Below are 15,907 nucleotides of genomic sequence, written 5' to 3'. Positions count from 1 at the left end.
ATGCTGAAGCTGAAACTCCAATACTTTGGCCACCTGATGCGAAGAGTTGACTCACTGGAAAAGACCCTGATGCTGGGAGGGATTGGGGGCAGGAGGAGAAGCGGACGACAGAGGATGAGATGGCTGGATGGCATCACCGACTCCACGGACATGAGTTTGAGTAAACCCCGGAGTTGGTGATGGACAGGGAGGCCTGGCGTGCTGCGATTCATGGGGTCACAAAGAGTCGGACACGACTGAGCGACTGAACTGAACTGAACTGAACAAATCCCAGAAAAGCAACAGGATTTGAAGGAGAAATCTTTAATGACTTTAAGTTCTGATTCATAGCAGAGGATAATTTCTTCTTTACCCAAGACTGTTACTTTGGAAGTGAGCCAAGAGAGTTGCAGTTTCTAGAATAACATAGATCCAAGTGAGAGTACCTTCCATCCATAAAGGAAGTGGAAGTGAGTTGGGGGGATATATATGTAGAATCATCACTACTTCCTGATATGCTAACGAGGCTGGAAAGAATTGATTATCTGATAACTGTTCACTGTGGAGGCTTCTTCTACATCTTAGCTCCCAATTTGTTTCTACTCCTATTGTTTTTATTCGTTTCTATAGTATAACAACATGTTATTGTTTATTCTCTTAAGTCATTTGCGACCCTATGGACTGTACTCCACCAGGCTCCTCTGTTCATAGCATTCTCCAAGGCAAGAAAACTGAAGTGGGTAACCTTTCCCTTCTCCAGAGGATCTTCCTGACCCAGGGTTTGAACCCATGTCTCCTGCATTGCAGACAGATTCTATGCTGTTGAGCCACCAGGAAGCCCCATAACAACCTGTGTCTATTAAATAAGTATCAAAAGTTAAAAATTAAGAGTACCAAAGTCACTTGTGCTAAAGAAACTGTTGCAAATCCACTCAAAAAGCAAATGATTCTTTCCACTGTAAAATTGGTCTCAATATGCTGGTCTTGCTATAATTGGATTTTCTTAAAATGAAGCACATTTACTCCAGCACTTGCTGTTTTCTCCTTACTTTTTGTAGACCTGTAGTGAGAAGAGTACCAACTTGCATGACTATGGCATGTTGCTGCCCTGTGGAATTGACAAGTTCAGAGGGGTGGAATTCGTATGTTGCCCACTGGCCGAGGAAAGTGACAATGTTGACTCAGCAGATGCAGAGGAGGATGACTCAGACGTCTGGTGGGGTGGAGCAGACACAGACTATGCAGATGGGAGGTAAGGTGGCCTTCGTGTTTTGTCTCCCTTAGGTGCCAGAACATCTAACATGTAGTTTTGTTTCTGCTATAAATGTATGTCTTTCTATTTCTTATTTATATGATCTCTCCCACTCCCATTGAAGTTTGCTTTTATGGAATAAAACCTAACCATGAAGTTCTGCTCAGGTTATAGCCTACCGTTTAATTTTAGTATATTTAATCAGCCATCACTGAATTAATTGTAACTATTTTATTTTACCTTTACAAGTTGGGATGAAAATTCCACTGGTATTATAATAGGTCACTGGTAGTTCTACAGAGACTTGAGATCTGGGTGAATGACATGGCCATCTGTTTTGGTCTGTAGTTTAGAAATTTGGGGAGGGGATTTGGGGATTATTTCATCAGTCATTGGCTAAATCTGAATTTTTGTTAAGAAGGATTTTGTATCTGTTTGCGTGGGTTTTTGTTTTTGTGGGTTTTTTGCCTTTGTCATCTTATCCTTTATAAATGAGGTCGGAGGCAATCATAAATGTTTGCTAAAGTTCTTTAACTGACTTTGGTTTCTGTGATTATTAATAAATATATTTTCACCTCATTTTCTTTGGAATCTAAATCCCATAATTTGTAGATTCTTATTTTTAATTGAAGGCATCATTTGTATTCAGATCATAAAATTATAAAATCTGAATCTTTGGGTTAGAAAGGCCATCTGGTTTAGTCACATCCCCAGAAGTGATAATGATGTAACACTTCACTTTTTCCTTCAGTATTTTCTCAGATGTTCCCAAATGTTACAAATTTCCAAGTAGAATATTAAATATGACTTGTAGGGCTTATAGTAATTAATGTAAAGTTTTCTGACTTTTATGTAATTAAGCACAGGTGTTTTAATAATATATTTCAGAACTTTTTTAGTTTTTTTTTAATTGGAGGATAATTGCTTTACAGAATTTTGTTTTAAAATAGTTTTACAAAAATACAAACCTGTTTTACAGATATATAAGAGTCTGTGTACACTGAGGATCCCTAATTGTCATTTTTATCAGTTAATAATGCAGGCTTCTCTCTAGTGTCTTACCCATTGTTACCATAACTCTCTTCTTGTTAGTTAAGCTTTCTTGTGTTGCCTCTTTTACATGATTTAGAAAAATTGAGTTCAGTGTAGCAGAACAAGCAAATTCTAAACCACAGGAGAAAGAAAGAAAGGAAAAGTGAGCTGTGTGCTTACAATATTTCTTTATGTTTCTAAGAGATGTAAGTTAAATAGTATGAACTCCTTCTCCCAGGGCAGGAAACATCAGTGAGAACAGGGTGGGAAAGCTTCTGAGCGTTGCATTCTAGCCCATGGTTGGCTCTCTCCCCTGTGTTCCATGTGCCAGGTATAGAAATGTCCATTGGTTTGGATTTCATTGCTACTTTGTCTAAAAGTTGGAGTTGCTTAGTTTTTATTGATGGCTTTTTCATATTCTTCCTCAGTCACATGTGGATTTGACGGCTTAAGGGTGAATTCGTGAAAAAGTTGTCCTGAGGGTTCTTACCACCCGATGCCAGTGCAGTCAGTATTAAAAAGGGAAATTTGGAGTTGTTCAGCCATTTTCTTTTCTCCTGGTTTGTTGGATGCATGACCACTTCTCATCACTGAATTGACTCTGTACTTAGTAAACAACCCAGATGATGGTGAATAAACCAAGACAGATCCATGGCTGCTCTTAAAATCATAAGGAGCCAGCTGTGTACTTGTAACCCTGTATCAAAGCTGTTGACCCACCATTCATGATCATTCATACACGAGGGGCTTTTTGTAATTAAATGTGGGCATTTGTGCTTTTCCTGAGAGTGACAGACCTTTGCCAGACTCTCTTCTGTATTTAACGCATTTTTTTACATCTTATAAAACCTACTGTTTACTGGGAATAGATTTTGATGTGTCTTGATCTTTTCCTCCTACCCTCCTTCTGACGTACTGAACTAATTGAAAGCGTTACTAACATCGTATCTTATGAAACCCTCTTCAGTGGCCCGTTCTTTTCCTACATCCCATCTCACTGGTCCTGGAAAGAGATCCACAGGGCTTCCCCATCTGGCCTCGAGTTGCTCATTTATTTATTATGAGTCTCTCATTATTTATTATTTACCCATGTCAAAGTAGGTACTGATACCTACTTCAATACCCATCCCTCTGTTATGTGTCTTTTTGTTAGTCACCAAACTATAGAACACCAGTATGCTGTTTTTTAACACTGCTGTTTTTTTTCTTTTAATTTATTACATTATCTATTACTAGAGCAACTAGAGTGTATTAAACTAGATTTGACACTAGGACCACAGTCTTAACTGAAGGACTTAGACAAAAGTAGGTCATATGGTCATCTTACCTATTTCTGTGTTCAGTAATATCACCATCCAGGTTGACATTCAGTTGAAATGTTAGCTGGATCTTTGCTTATCACCTACATTTATGTGCCGTTCTGCTGTCTGCAACAATTATACCTTGAACCCTGTCATCACTAAGAGATGATGCACCCACAGGGTCTCCAGCTTTGACATTACTCTCTAAATACGATCTTCTGATCTTAGACCTAAAATACTAATCTGGTCCTAGAGATTTCACCCTTACTTTATAACAATCACCTGCCTAATTCAGGCATTTAGTTCATTTTCTTCTTCTTTTTTTTTTGGTTCTTTCTGGCCAGGATGGACCCAGGGGGTAAGGATTTTTACATATTCCTTTGACTATCCTGGATTTACTGATACCCTTAACATTTTGTAAAGATATTTTCATCAGTTCTCCCTATGTGGGGAAAATTAACTTCCCCCTTTAACTGCTTCTGAGCTTTCTAAGGTTGATGTTTAATCCCGCCAGTTAATTCCATTTCTTATTCATGCCGTAACAGCAGCTGGGATATTAATGTTACTGTATATACCTAATCATCACTATTTGATGACCTAACATCATTAAGAAGGCTACAAATAATAAATGCTCGAGAAGGCATGATAAAAAGCAAATCCTCCTTTTGTTGGTGGGAATGTAAATTGGTGCAGCCACTATGGAAAACAGTATGGAAGTTCCTTTAAAAACTGAAAATAGAAACCATGCCCACATGGTAACACACACTAGAGATTGACCTTGTGAAAGTAAGGAGTGTGAGAAAGGATTCGTTAATCCCTTTAAGTTAATCCCTTAAAGTTCATGAAAGGAGATGTACTGGAAAGAAACCCTGTGAATGTAACAATGTGGTTGATGATTTGTTTCTCAAAAAGTTTTACAAAATCATGAAAGAAATCTCACTGGACTCTATACTTGGTATTGACCTATGTGGGATAAGAATCTGAAAAGGAGTGAATACATGTCCATGTATGACTGACTGGCGCTTCCCAGGTGGCACTAGTGGTGAAGAACCCACCTTCCAGTGCAGGAGACGTAAGAGACCTGGGTTCAATCACTGGGTCAGGAAGATCCCCTGGAGAAGGGCATGGCAACCCACCCCAGTATTCTTGCCTGGACAATCCCATGGACAGAGGAGGCTGGCGAGCATGGTCCATAGGGTTGCACAAGAATTGGACACGACTGAAGTGACTTAGCATGCACCATATGACCCGCATGCACCATATGACCCAGCAATCCTATTCCTAGGCACGTATCTAGAGAAAGCTCTAATTCAGAAAGATGCATAAACTCCAGCGGTGCTCACTGCAGCACTATTTACAATAGCCAAGACATGGAAGCTGCCTAAGTGTCTATCAGCAGATGAACAGATAAAGAACATAGTGTGTGTGTATGTGTGTATACACAGATATGTGCTGTGCTGCGTCACTAGGTCATCTCTGACTCTTTGTGCCCAAAGAACACCAAGCTTCTCTGTCTATGGGATTCTCCAAGCGAAAATACTGGAGTGTTGTTGCCACGCCCTCCTCCACACACACACACACACACACACACACACACACACAATGGAATATTGTGTGCTTAGTCACTCAGACACGTCCTACTCTTTGCAACCTCATAGACTAACCTACCAGGCTCCTCTGTCCATGGCATTCTCCAGGCAAGAATACTGGAGTGGGTTGCCATCCCACCTCCAGGGGATCTTTCCAACCCAGGGACTGAACTCAGGTCTCCTGCATTGCAGGTGGATTCTTTACTATCTGAGCCCCCAGGAAAGCCCCCAATAGAATATTACCCATTTATTAAAAAAGAATTAAATAGTGCTATTTGTAGCAACATAGATGGACCCAGAGATTATCATAATAAGTGAAGTTAAAGACAGATATGATATCACTCATATGTGGAATCTAAAATATGTTACAAATAAACTTATTTGCAAAACAAAAACATACATAGAAAACAAACCAATGACTGCCAAAGCTAAAGAAGGGAGAGAGGGATAAATTAGGAATTTGGAATTAGCAGATATAAACAACTGCCTGTAAAATAGATAAACAACAAGGTCCTACTGTATAGCACAGGGAACGAATGATATTGAATATCTTGTAATAACCTATAATGAAAAAGAATACAAAAAATAATATATATATATATTTATAATTGCATTACTTTGCTGTACACTAGAAACTAATGCAACATTGTAAATCAACTCTATTTCACTTTTCAAACTAAAATTTTCTTAAAAAGGAAAAAAAAAGATAAATTGGAACTGGGGGGAAAAAGTATTGGTTAGAACTTAATAGAATTAAGATATCAAGTCACTTGTATCCCATCATTTTTGAGCATGTTTTTCTGTGATCCCTGCAGGCACGTATGCCTTCATTCTCTTCTGGCAAAGCTAGTGGGCAACATGAGAGAGACATTAAATCACTGACCCCCACACAAGCTGAGGGTTCCAGAACAAGCCTGCCTGTGACACGTCAAATGCAGGATCACAATGAGAAATTCACACATCCTGCTTGACAAGTCCTTAGGAGACACCATATGACTTGAAAAGGGAAAAAGAAAAAGGAACTCTGCTCCTCCGGAGTAAAATTTGATCCACAGCTTAATGCACTTTGTTGACTGGTAGGTAGTGAGATTTGTTTTGGAAGATGAGTGTTATCCTATTGCTAATGAGGCATTTAGAGGAACATTCTTTATGGGATGAGCTCTGTTTTATGACCTCATTTGAAAAAGAGGCAAGTCTTTTCAAGGATTGAGTAGAAACAAATCAGTTACTGTTCCCAAAATTTATTTGTAAGTAACTCAGTGTTTATGTCTCTGGTGTTGTCATGATTAGAGTTTCCCAGGCGACACTAGTGGTAAAGAACTTGCCTCCCAGTGCAGGAGACACAAGAGACTGAGGTTCGATCCCGGGGTCTGCAAGATCCCCTGGAAGAGGACATGGCATCCCACTCCAGTTATTCTTGCCTGGAGAACCCCATGGACAGAGAAGCCTGGTGGTTACAGTCCATGGAGTCACAAAGAATGGGACCCAACTGAAGCAACTTAGCACGAAATGACTGTTCTCAGGCCACCTCAGAATACCTAATTACGTGAACAGTAATGCAGCTTACTTATGTTAATAGAGTACAGACTCCAACCACCTTGAGTGAGAATTTTTCCATGGGAAAATTCCCTTGAAAAACTAGCGTGTAAGACCAGTCACATATCCAGTCTAACCTTGAGAGTGAGGACCTGGAGATGCTCCCATCTGGAACAGCAGAATCTGAAGAAACCGCATAATTCACAGGGGTTGATGAATTTTGTAGAGCAAAAACTTAAAGGCAGACCCTCTAGTTCTTTGATAACAGCCTTTGCCTCTCAGGACTATATCCTTACACTTTTTTCAAAGCAGAATCAAAAGACATAGCTTCATATGTTGAGAGTTGCAGGCATTAGTGAGAATGTGCTAACAGGTAACCTCATATATCTTCCTGGATAATTAGATGAGTTTTTTTTTCCTTTTGATTGAAAAAGGACCCATTATGATTGATCTAGATGAGTGATTGCTTGTGCCTGCAGCTCACCATGTCCTTCTCTGAGTCTGTATTTTGTAGCTCAGGATGGTTTCCTCGGTTATGTGTGTCGGGCAGGGGGCGGGAGAGTGGTGAACATGCTTGTATGTGCAGATGGGACACATAATGCCTCAGGACGTTCACTGAATCAGTTCTGGTGATCACCTTGGCCTGCACTGCCCTGGAAGAGCCAGGCCCGCATCAGTGACTCTCCGGGTGCAGCAGGCTCTTTATATTAATATAATTTTTGTTTTTCAATTATTTTGCAAACAATTCACAAAAATTAAAAGGATGATGAGCAATAACTTCATTTAGAAATTTTAGTAAGAATTAATATAATAAATATCTTAATTTGAATTAAAACTTAAATACAGTTAAGCTAGATTTTTATTTCATCTCTTCCTGGTTTTGAAGGTAAAGATTTCTGAAATGAGCAGTATCCTTTGAATAAAAGTAGCAGCTAATCAGCCCCCAGGCATGAACCCGAAGTATAACCATGTTAGGAATACTGATTCCAGGATCAAATACATCTCCAACTCGGTTCTGACCTCATACTTGCTGGTTGTTTTGTTGCACCTGCATTTTCACTTAAATTTAAGAGCTCATAATTTTGTTGAAGAAAAAGCAGTGCTATCTTCTGTTTTATAAATTAGAAAATATTTTCAAGTTTGGATTTATAAACACTCATGAACATCATTAACCCAGTCCTTTTTTTATACATTTTATGTTAGTTCTTCTCATCACTTTTTAAGATACTCTTGCATTTGGTATTTGTCTACTTCTGAACTGGTTCTGTTATATAAACATCATAAAAATTCGTTGCACATACATCATAAAGACGGAAAGAATACTACCACATGTTTTTAGCAATTTTAGCAATAGTTTCTGTTTTTGTTGCAAAATACTGAATGATGTCATCCTTCCTGTAGAATGACTGACTGAATGAGAATACCATATTTTCTTTTTGTTCTTAGAAATGAACTGCTCACTTTGCAGTTCTTGGGCTTGAGAAAATTCATCTAGACCATCATCATCTGAAGAGTCATGGTCTGAGGTTTTGCTTGTGCAATCAATTTCAGTCATCTTCTGATTTGTTTAATAATTGTAACACGTCTCCTGTCAATTTTCTCTCATTTGCCAGTGTGGAAAATGAGAATTTTTTATTTTCACTTGCATGCAGTGAAAGTCCCTAGACTTCTTTCATTGCTTCTTAAAAGATGATGCAATATTTTGGGAACAAAGTAATAAAACTCTGATAATTCCCCTATTGCATCATCTTTCTAGGCAGTTGCCTCATTCTTTTATTTTAGTATTTGGTCTTCTTAGCATAGTTGAAATAATTAATGAGTAATGATGAAATAATTCCTGGGGTGATAAAAATAGAAAGATTGTGCAAAAAATCTTAGGTATCAAAAAACTCTAGTTGATTGATATGGTAATCACAACATAGTATGAGTTTCACTCCATTTAAAAATTACTTTAGGAAAGTGTGAAAGTCAGAAATATGGACCCTTAGATGTAGATAGAACTGCTCAAAATGAAACTTAAAATTTAAAAATTATGTTCAGTGGGCCCTGGTGGTAGTTAATAGCCTACCCTGTTTATTCAAGAGATTGCATTTATTATGAGGCCTGAGTGACTTTTATTAAATACTTGACCTAATTTTCTATAAGCCAGGTACTCAGTAAATATTTGAGTTAAATTGAATTGGCATTCATGTTAAACACACACAAAGACATAACTGGTAACTCAAGGTTAAGCTAATTGGGCTTTAAAACAAAAACTGCCAACCACTATCATTCCAGATATGCAAGAATTAAGTTCAGTTGCATCAGAAGTCTCTAAAGCCAGAAATATTGGGGGAAAAAAATACTGAGGCAACAGGAATATTTATAAACAGCACCTTTACTGTAATTACTAACTGAATATTTTTTAATTGCTTCAATAAGTAAAATAAAATGAATAAAATGAAATTAAATTGGAGTTGTAAATGAAGATGCGATGCATCTTTATTTGAACTTTGCGATAAAAATCCATTTGAGAGACTTTCTTACTTGAACCAGCAAGCATTTTTTGTTCCTTAGTGTCAAATAGTGTCAAACTGGAGCTCTTTATTAGAAATAACAGTAGGCATTAATAATAATTTAAAAAATAACAGTAGACAAAAGTCTCAGGAAATACAAGTTATGGTCATGAGACAGTTTCAGCTCCATTAGCTGTTGGCAAGCATTGTGATTTTAAAAATAAGCAGACACTGCTGTGGGACTTCGGCGACTCAGCGGTGAAGAACCTGCCTGCCAAGGCGGGAGATGCAGGTTCCATCCCCAGGGCGGGAAGATCCCCTGGAGAAGGAAATGGCAGCCCATTCCAGGATTTTTGCCTGGGAAATCTTATGGACAGAGAAGCCTGGTGACCTGCAGTCCATGGAGTTGCAAAAGAGTCAGACACGGTTTAGCGACTAAACAACAAAGTGCTGCTGTATTTAAAATGATAACCGTCGAGGACCTCCAGTATAGCACATGGAACGATGCTTATGTGGCAGCCTGGATGGGAGGGGACTTTGAGGGAGAAGGGATATGTGTATACGTATGGCTGAGTCCCTTCATGGTTGGCCTGAAACTATCACAACATTGTTAATCAGCTATACCCCAGTGAAAACTAAAAAAGTTTTAAAAAAAATGAGGAAACAAACATTAGTTTGGAGCAGTGATTCTTACCTGGGGACAGTTTCATTCCCAGGAGACCTTTGGAACCATCTGCAGACATTTTCAGTTGTCTCGGTTGTGGGGGAGGGGATCAGAGGCTCCTGGTGTTTGATGGGTAGAGACCAGGGTTAGTGCTAAACGTCCCATTATACACAGGATGGCCCCGCAGCAAAGAAAAGTCAGCAGAGCTGTGGTTTGAGAAACTGATTTCTTCAGTAGTGGGAAACTAAGGAAATTATTCTTTAAAAAAAAAAAACCCACAACTTCCATTCCAAGCTTTTGTCTTAACCCTGATCTCCTGTGGACAGAAAAGCAAACAGCCCAGGAGTCTGCCTTTTGAACACAGCTTTTGTGCAGATGGAAATGTTTGGGATCAAAATAAACCTTCCAAACCTAAGTGCATCAAGAGCTGAAAGAGTATTCCCAAACGATGGATGATTAAGGCTTCTTATTTGCACCTAGTTACTTCATTAAATCTAATCATTATGTCACTTATTTTTTTCCTTTTCTTAGTGTCACTACTGTTCATTTTGACTGTACTAAGTACTAGCATATATTCTGCAAAAAAAAGATCATGTTCAAAATATTGGAGCATTTAGAGACCTGGAAGACTAGGTTATTCCACTGAAGTTATTCTCCCCTTACGTCTGATTAGAAAATATTTAAAATATGGTGATTTTTCAGAAGGATTTGGGCCAAAGAGAAGCACCTGTAATTTGATGTTACTGTAAGTTCTACGTTTCTGTTTGTTCTTCTTTTTGTTTTTATTTAGTTATCTTTAAAATGTAAAATTTTCATTTTTAAGTAATATCTAGATATTTTAAAAATAATTTTGTACTTTTCATATGTATCTCTTCAATTATGTATACTCCTTCAAGATTTGTTCACTTGTGTCATCATTGTCAGATTTTTTTTTTTTTGCTTCTTTTTTTACATTATAGAAGTCAAGTTTTTGAATTCCTTAATAAGTCTAGATTTGCCTCCCAAATTAGGTAATAATTGCTTTAAAATAGCTTTCCAAAAATAGGACAACTGGGTTAAAGATATGAATGTTTTGACAGCACTTAACATTTATTTAAATGTTTATGCCCATTTAGAGTGAGGTTTGGACAGCAGGTTAATTTATTTCATCATTGCATATTCACCAGTACTGAATTTTTATCATTATTAAGGACATGACCCCTTCCTTATATCATCAGGTTTTCAGACTATGAATGTGAGGAGGGCATGGACTAAATTTTATTGCCTTCCTATATTCTTGTCTGTACACAAGTAGTAATAATCATAAGAGATACTCCATAATCTTGCTATGTGCAAACCACTGTTCTGAATGCCTTGCATATATTAACCTGTCTAATGTTCACAGCTTTTTAATATCTGTTAGTTGTTTGTAGACTGATTTAATGAATGTTATTTGGGCTTTTTCTATGCTGGGAACAGATTTGTGCTGATGTATCTCTTCTTGAGAATTTACATTTTATTTCTTCTGCCAGGTAAATATTACAGGTATTTCAAGTATAAAATCCAACAGAACCCTTCTGTTGATTTTCATTCCATTAGTTCTACATTAATGAAATGTCATTAATAATCTACACTTGTCTCCTTCAACTAAATTTCTTCATTCTACCTTAAGAGTACATATAAATTATAACTTTAAGAATGATTAGCTTATTCACTTTTGATCAAAAAAGTTTCAGAATAATAAATAATTTTGATTAAATAATTTATATGTGAGAGACATTAAACATTTTTTATGTTTACTGATAGTATAGTGTATGCTGATTCCCTGTTGTTTAATCTGCCCTAGATGTATACCCTCGGTTGGGGAAGTTGGGGGTGGTGGTAGAGTCTAAAACTTCATGTGCTTAGCAGCTCAGGCATGTCCAACTCTTTGTGGCCCCATGGACTGTAGCCCACCAGGCTCCTCTGTCCAGGGGAATTCTACAGGCAAGGATACTCTAAAGCTTTAGATTAGTTTAATATAATGGGAAATGTGAAAAAGTATGTATACATTGGCAAACATGCCTCGGAAAAAGGCGAGCTGTTTTTCAAGTTCTTGCTTTTTATTTATTTGTTTGCAGGGACAGGGGGATGTGATTAATGAAGGGACAGAGAATTTATAGACCCAACTTCTACCTTAGTAGAGGTCTCTTCAGTCTAATTCTCTTTGGAAGGAAAGATGGGCATCTTATTCTTATTGAAAGGAAAAAAGGTCATCTTATTCTTATATCTGTGTAAATTGTTCCACAGAGATTTGTCTTTTTTTTTTTTAAAGAATGGGATTGTTATGAACAAAGAGAAATATACATAGAAATTACATCTCCCTTTGGTCAATATCTTGGCCATTTTAATGGTGTTATTGATTTGATCACATTATTTGAATCAAATAAGATAGGGATGGATCTGATAATATAGCCTTTGAGCCCATCATGTTAACCTGACTATTTATGAAGGGGATATGATAGTCCAGTAGCCCCAACTCAAGGTAACATGTTAAAGTATAAAACATAATGATGATAAACTTACTTTGACTTGAGGACAGCTGTGTCCATGGCTTCATTTGAGCTGTTGATGGAGTTCTAGTATAAATAATAGGTATATGGTTTCATGGTGTCTTGCTCTATCTTTCCTGCAAGAACTTGTGGCCCAGTAAATACCTTGACATAGCCACAACTGTTGGGCACATTTTATTTTACCCTCTACATGAGCACCATTAAAACAGATTTCTTTAAATCCGTTTGTCAGGCCCTGTAGGGAGTTGGGACTCACCTTTGTTCCAGAAGCAGAGGGTTGCTAATAACATTGGGTTCGTCCCATTTCCAGTCATTTCCCAGAAAATTAAGCAGAGACCAACACGGCTGATGCTCAACATAAGGAATAAAATCTTGATTGTGGGGACTACTGTAGTCAGCTTAAGAAGTTCTTGCTGAGGCTTGATTTGTGGGTGGCACAATGCTAGGTATACTTGAAAGTCAAATTAACTGTGGGCTGTATGCTCCAAGAAATTTTCTCAGAAAATAAGCACCAGATGGTAGTGTGGAGGGTTCATTGCACAAACACATTATTTGTGGTTTGTGAAAACTTGTCATTGAATCATGGAGGAAGTTATGCCCATGTTGTCTTCCAGTTAGCCTAGGAAGTTGTCGTAGCCTTATATGATCTCAGGCGACTGTGAGATTGGGTGTCTATTAGTGAATCAGTACTTTCTCAGTCTTTAAAATTGGCTCTGAGAGAGAGACACTTCATTTGACTTTATATTTTGTCTGGATGTCTAGAGTTAAAATCTGTTGAATATATAATCTTCCAGCTGCTTTTCTATCCTGCGTTTTCAAAAAGCGGTAGTAGATACTGAGAGGGGGAAAGAGCAAAAACTTGGGAGGAGGGTCACAACGTGAATCATGCAACTGATATATTACTTTAAAACTCTGCCAGTGGATGAGTCAAAAGACTAGATTTGATGAAACAAATCAAATCTTTGTGGCTTTGAGAGCTAAGTGTCATGGTGCTGGTTTGGCAGCATCTAGTACTGTGAGGCTGTAACTGTATCACTGAACCTTGAACTGAAATATGGGAACTAATTTGAAAATGATGAACAGGAGAGAAGCATTTTCTCTTGAGGGAATTGGCTGCCAGCTCTGAGGTCTTATTAAAAATGCTGAATTTCTGGATTGAATGAGCTTGAATAGCATGTATGTCAAAAAGAAAAACAAAACACTTTAATAGCCTTAACCAGATTAGGAGATATGTGGCCAAACCAGTGGGGTTTGTTTAGGTTTCTAAGCAGGTGATGGTTGGAAGAGAAGATGCCTTTGGAGTTCAGGGTCGGATTGCTGCCATCCCAGGCTACATCTGGCAGTGATCATTGTGCTCACTGGGATCTGATGGTGCAAGCTGCCCGGTAACCAGATACGGCTGAGATGAGAGGTGCTGGCGGATGGCTCGTGTGTAAAAGTTGTTTGGATGGTTGGATACTCAGTGCTGAGAATTTTACGCCGCTGAGACATGGAAGGCCTCTTTGTACTCCCATTGTCTTTTATATTTAGATTTAATTTTTTAAATTTTTAATACAATTTTTAAAGGTTAGTTTCCATCCACAGTTCAGTTCAGTCGCTCAGTCGTGTCTGGCTCTTTGCAGCCCCATGGACTGCAGCACGCCAGGCCTCCCTGTCTATCACCAACTCCCGAAGTTTACTCAAACTCATGTCCATTGAGTCGGTGATGCCATCCAACCATCTCATCCTCTGTCATCCCCTTCTCCTCCCGCTTTCAATCTTTCCCAGCATCAGGGTCTTTTCCAATGAGTCAGCTCTTCGCATCAGGTGGCCAAAGTATTGGAGTTTCAGCTTCAGCATCAGTCCTTCCAATGAATACAGTTATTACAAAATATTAGATATATTCTCTGTATTACGCAATGCATCCTCGAGCCTATCTTACCCCCAGCAGTTTGACCTCTCTCTCCCAGCCCAATATTGACCCTCCCCCTTTCCTTCTCTCCTCTAGTAACCGCTAGTTTGTTCCCTATATCTGTGAGTCTGCTTCCTTTTTCCTGCTATATTTTTTAGATTCTGAAATCATACAGTATTCATCTTTATCTGTCTGGGCTTCTTTTCACTTAGCATGTGTGTGTGTGCTTAGTCACTCAGTCGTGTCTGACTCTTTGTGACCCCATGGACTGCAGCCCACCAGGCTCCTCTGTCCATGGGGATTCTCCAGGCAAGAATCCTGGAGTGCATTGTCATGCCCTCCTCCAGGGGGTCTTCCTAACCCAGGGATCAAACCCAAGTCTCCCATGTTGCCGACGGATTCTTTACCATCTGATCCACCAGGGGATAATGCCTTTCATATCAAAAGTCCATCCATATTGCTGCAGATGGCAAAATTTTTTATCTTTTATATGACTGAGTAGTTTTCCGTGATGTGTGTGTGTGTATACATACATATATGCCCATATATCTCTGTATATAAATATATATACACACATATGTGTATATTTATGACTCAGTAGTGTTCCAGAGTGTGTGTGTATATATACACACACACATATATCTCTCTATATAAAAATATATATACACACATATATATATCTCTATATAAATACATACACATATGTGTGTGTGTATTATGAATGAGTAGTGTTCCATAGTGTTTATATATGTATCTATGTTATATATATATATCTATGTAAATACATACAGATATATCACATCTCTTTTATCTATTCATCTGTTGATGGACACAGGTTAATGCTGCTATGGACATTGAGGTGCATATACCTTTTCAAATTGGTAATCAAAAGGCTATGGTACTGGCACAAAAACAGACACACAGATCAATGGAAAATGATAGATAACCCAGAAAAGAAGACTACAACCTATGCTCAATTAGTCAACAACTAAGGAGACAAGAGTATACAATGGAAAAAAGACAATCTCTTCAATAAGTGATGCTGGGAAATCTGGACAGCTCATGTAAAGAATGAAATTAGAACATTCTCTGATACCATACACAAAAATAAACTCAAAATGGGTTAAAGACCTAAATGTGAGACTAGATAAAAACTCATAGAGAAAAACATAGGCAGAACACTCTTTGTAACAGCATTATTTTTAAGTCACAGCATTATTTTTTTTTTATCCATCTGCCTATAGCAAAAAAGAAAAAGCAAAAATAAACAAATGGGACCTAATTAAACTTAAACGCTTTTGCATAGTAAAGGAAACCATTGAAAAAACAGAAAAACAACCAACAACAAACAACAGAATGGGAGAAAATAGTTTCAAATGATATGACTGACAAGGAATTAATATCCAATATATACAAACAGCTCATACAACTCAACATCAAAAAAGCAGGCAACATGATTGAACAATGCACAGATGAATGGAAAAGATGTTTTTCAAAAGAGGAAATGCAGATGGCCAACAGACATATGAAAAGATGCTCAACATTAGCGATTATCAGGGAAATGCAAATAAAAACTACAATGAGTTATTATCTCATACCTGTTAGAATGGTTTTCATCAGAAAGAACACAAGTAGCA

The 15,907-nt window shown here is 37.9% G+C and overlaps 1 protein-coding gene across 6 annotated transcripts in view; it reads left to right on the top strand.

Annotated features, from left to right (window-relative positions):
* APP (amyloid beta precursor protein) overlaps positions 1 to 15,907 on the top strand; it is a 286,389-nt gene that overhangs the window by 122,528 nt on the left and 147,954 nt on the right. For all 6 annotated transcript variants that reach the window (XM_020892410.2, XM_020892408.2, XM_020892409.2 and 3 more), the window contains exon 5: positions 1,038 to 1,231. In XM_020892410.2, the coding sequence (XP_020748069.1) occupies positions 1,038 to 1,231 (194 nt within the window). The remainder of the gene's footprint in view (positions 1 to 1,037; positions 1,232 to 15,907) is intronic.

Source organism: Odocoileus virginianus, chromosome 25 (genome assembly GCF_023699985.2).
Source record: "Odocoileus virginianus isolate 20LAN1187 ecotype Illinois chromosome 25, Ovbor_1.2, whole genome shotgun sequence".
Lineage (NCBI taxonomy): Eukaryota > Metazoa > Chordata > Mammalia > Artiodactyla > Cervidae > Odocoileus > Odocoileus virginianus.
The sequence above is the reverse complement of the archived record's forward strand: the minus strand, read 5'-3'. Positions and strand labels throughout refer to the sequence as shown.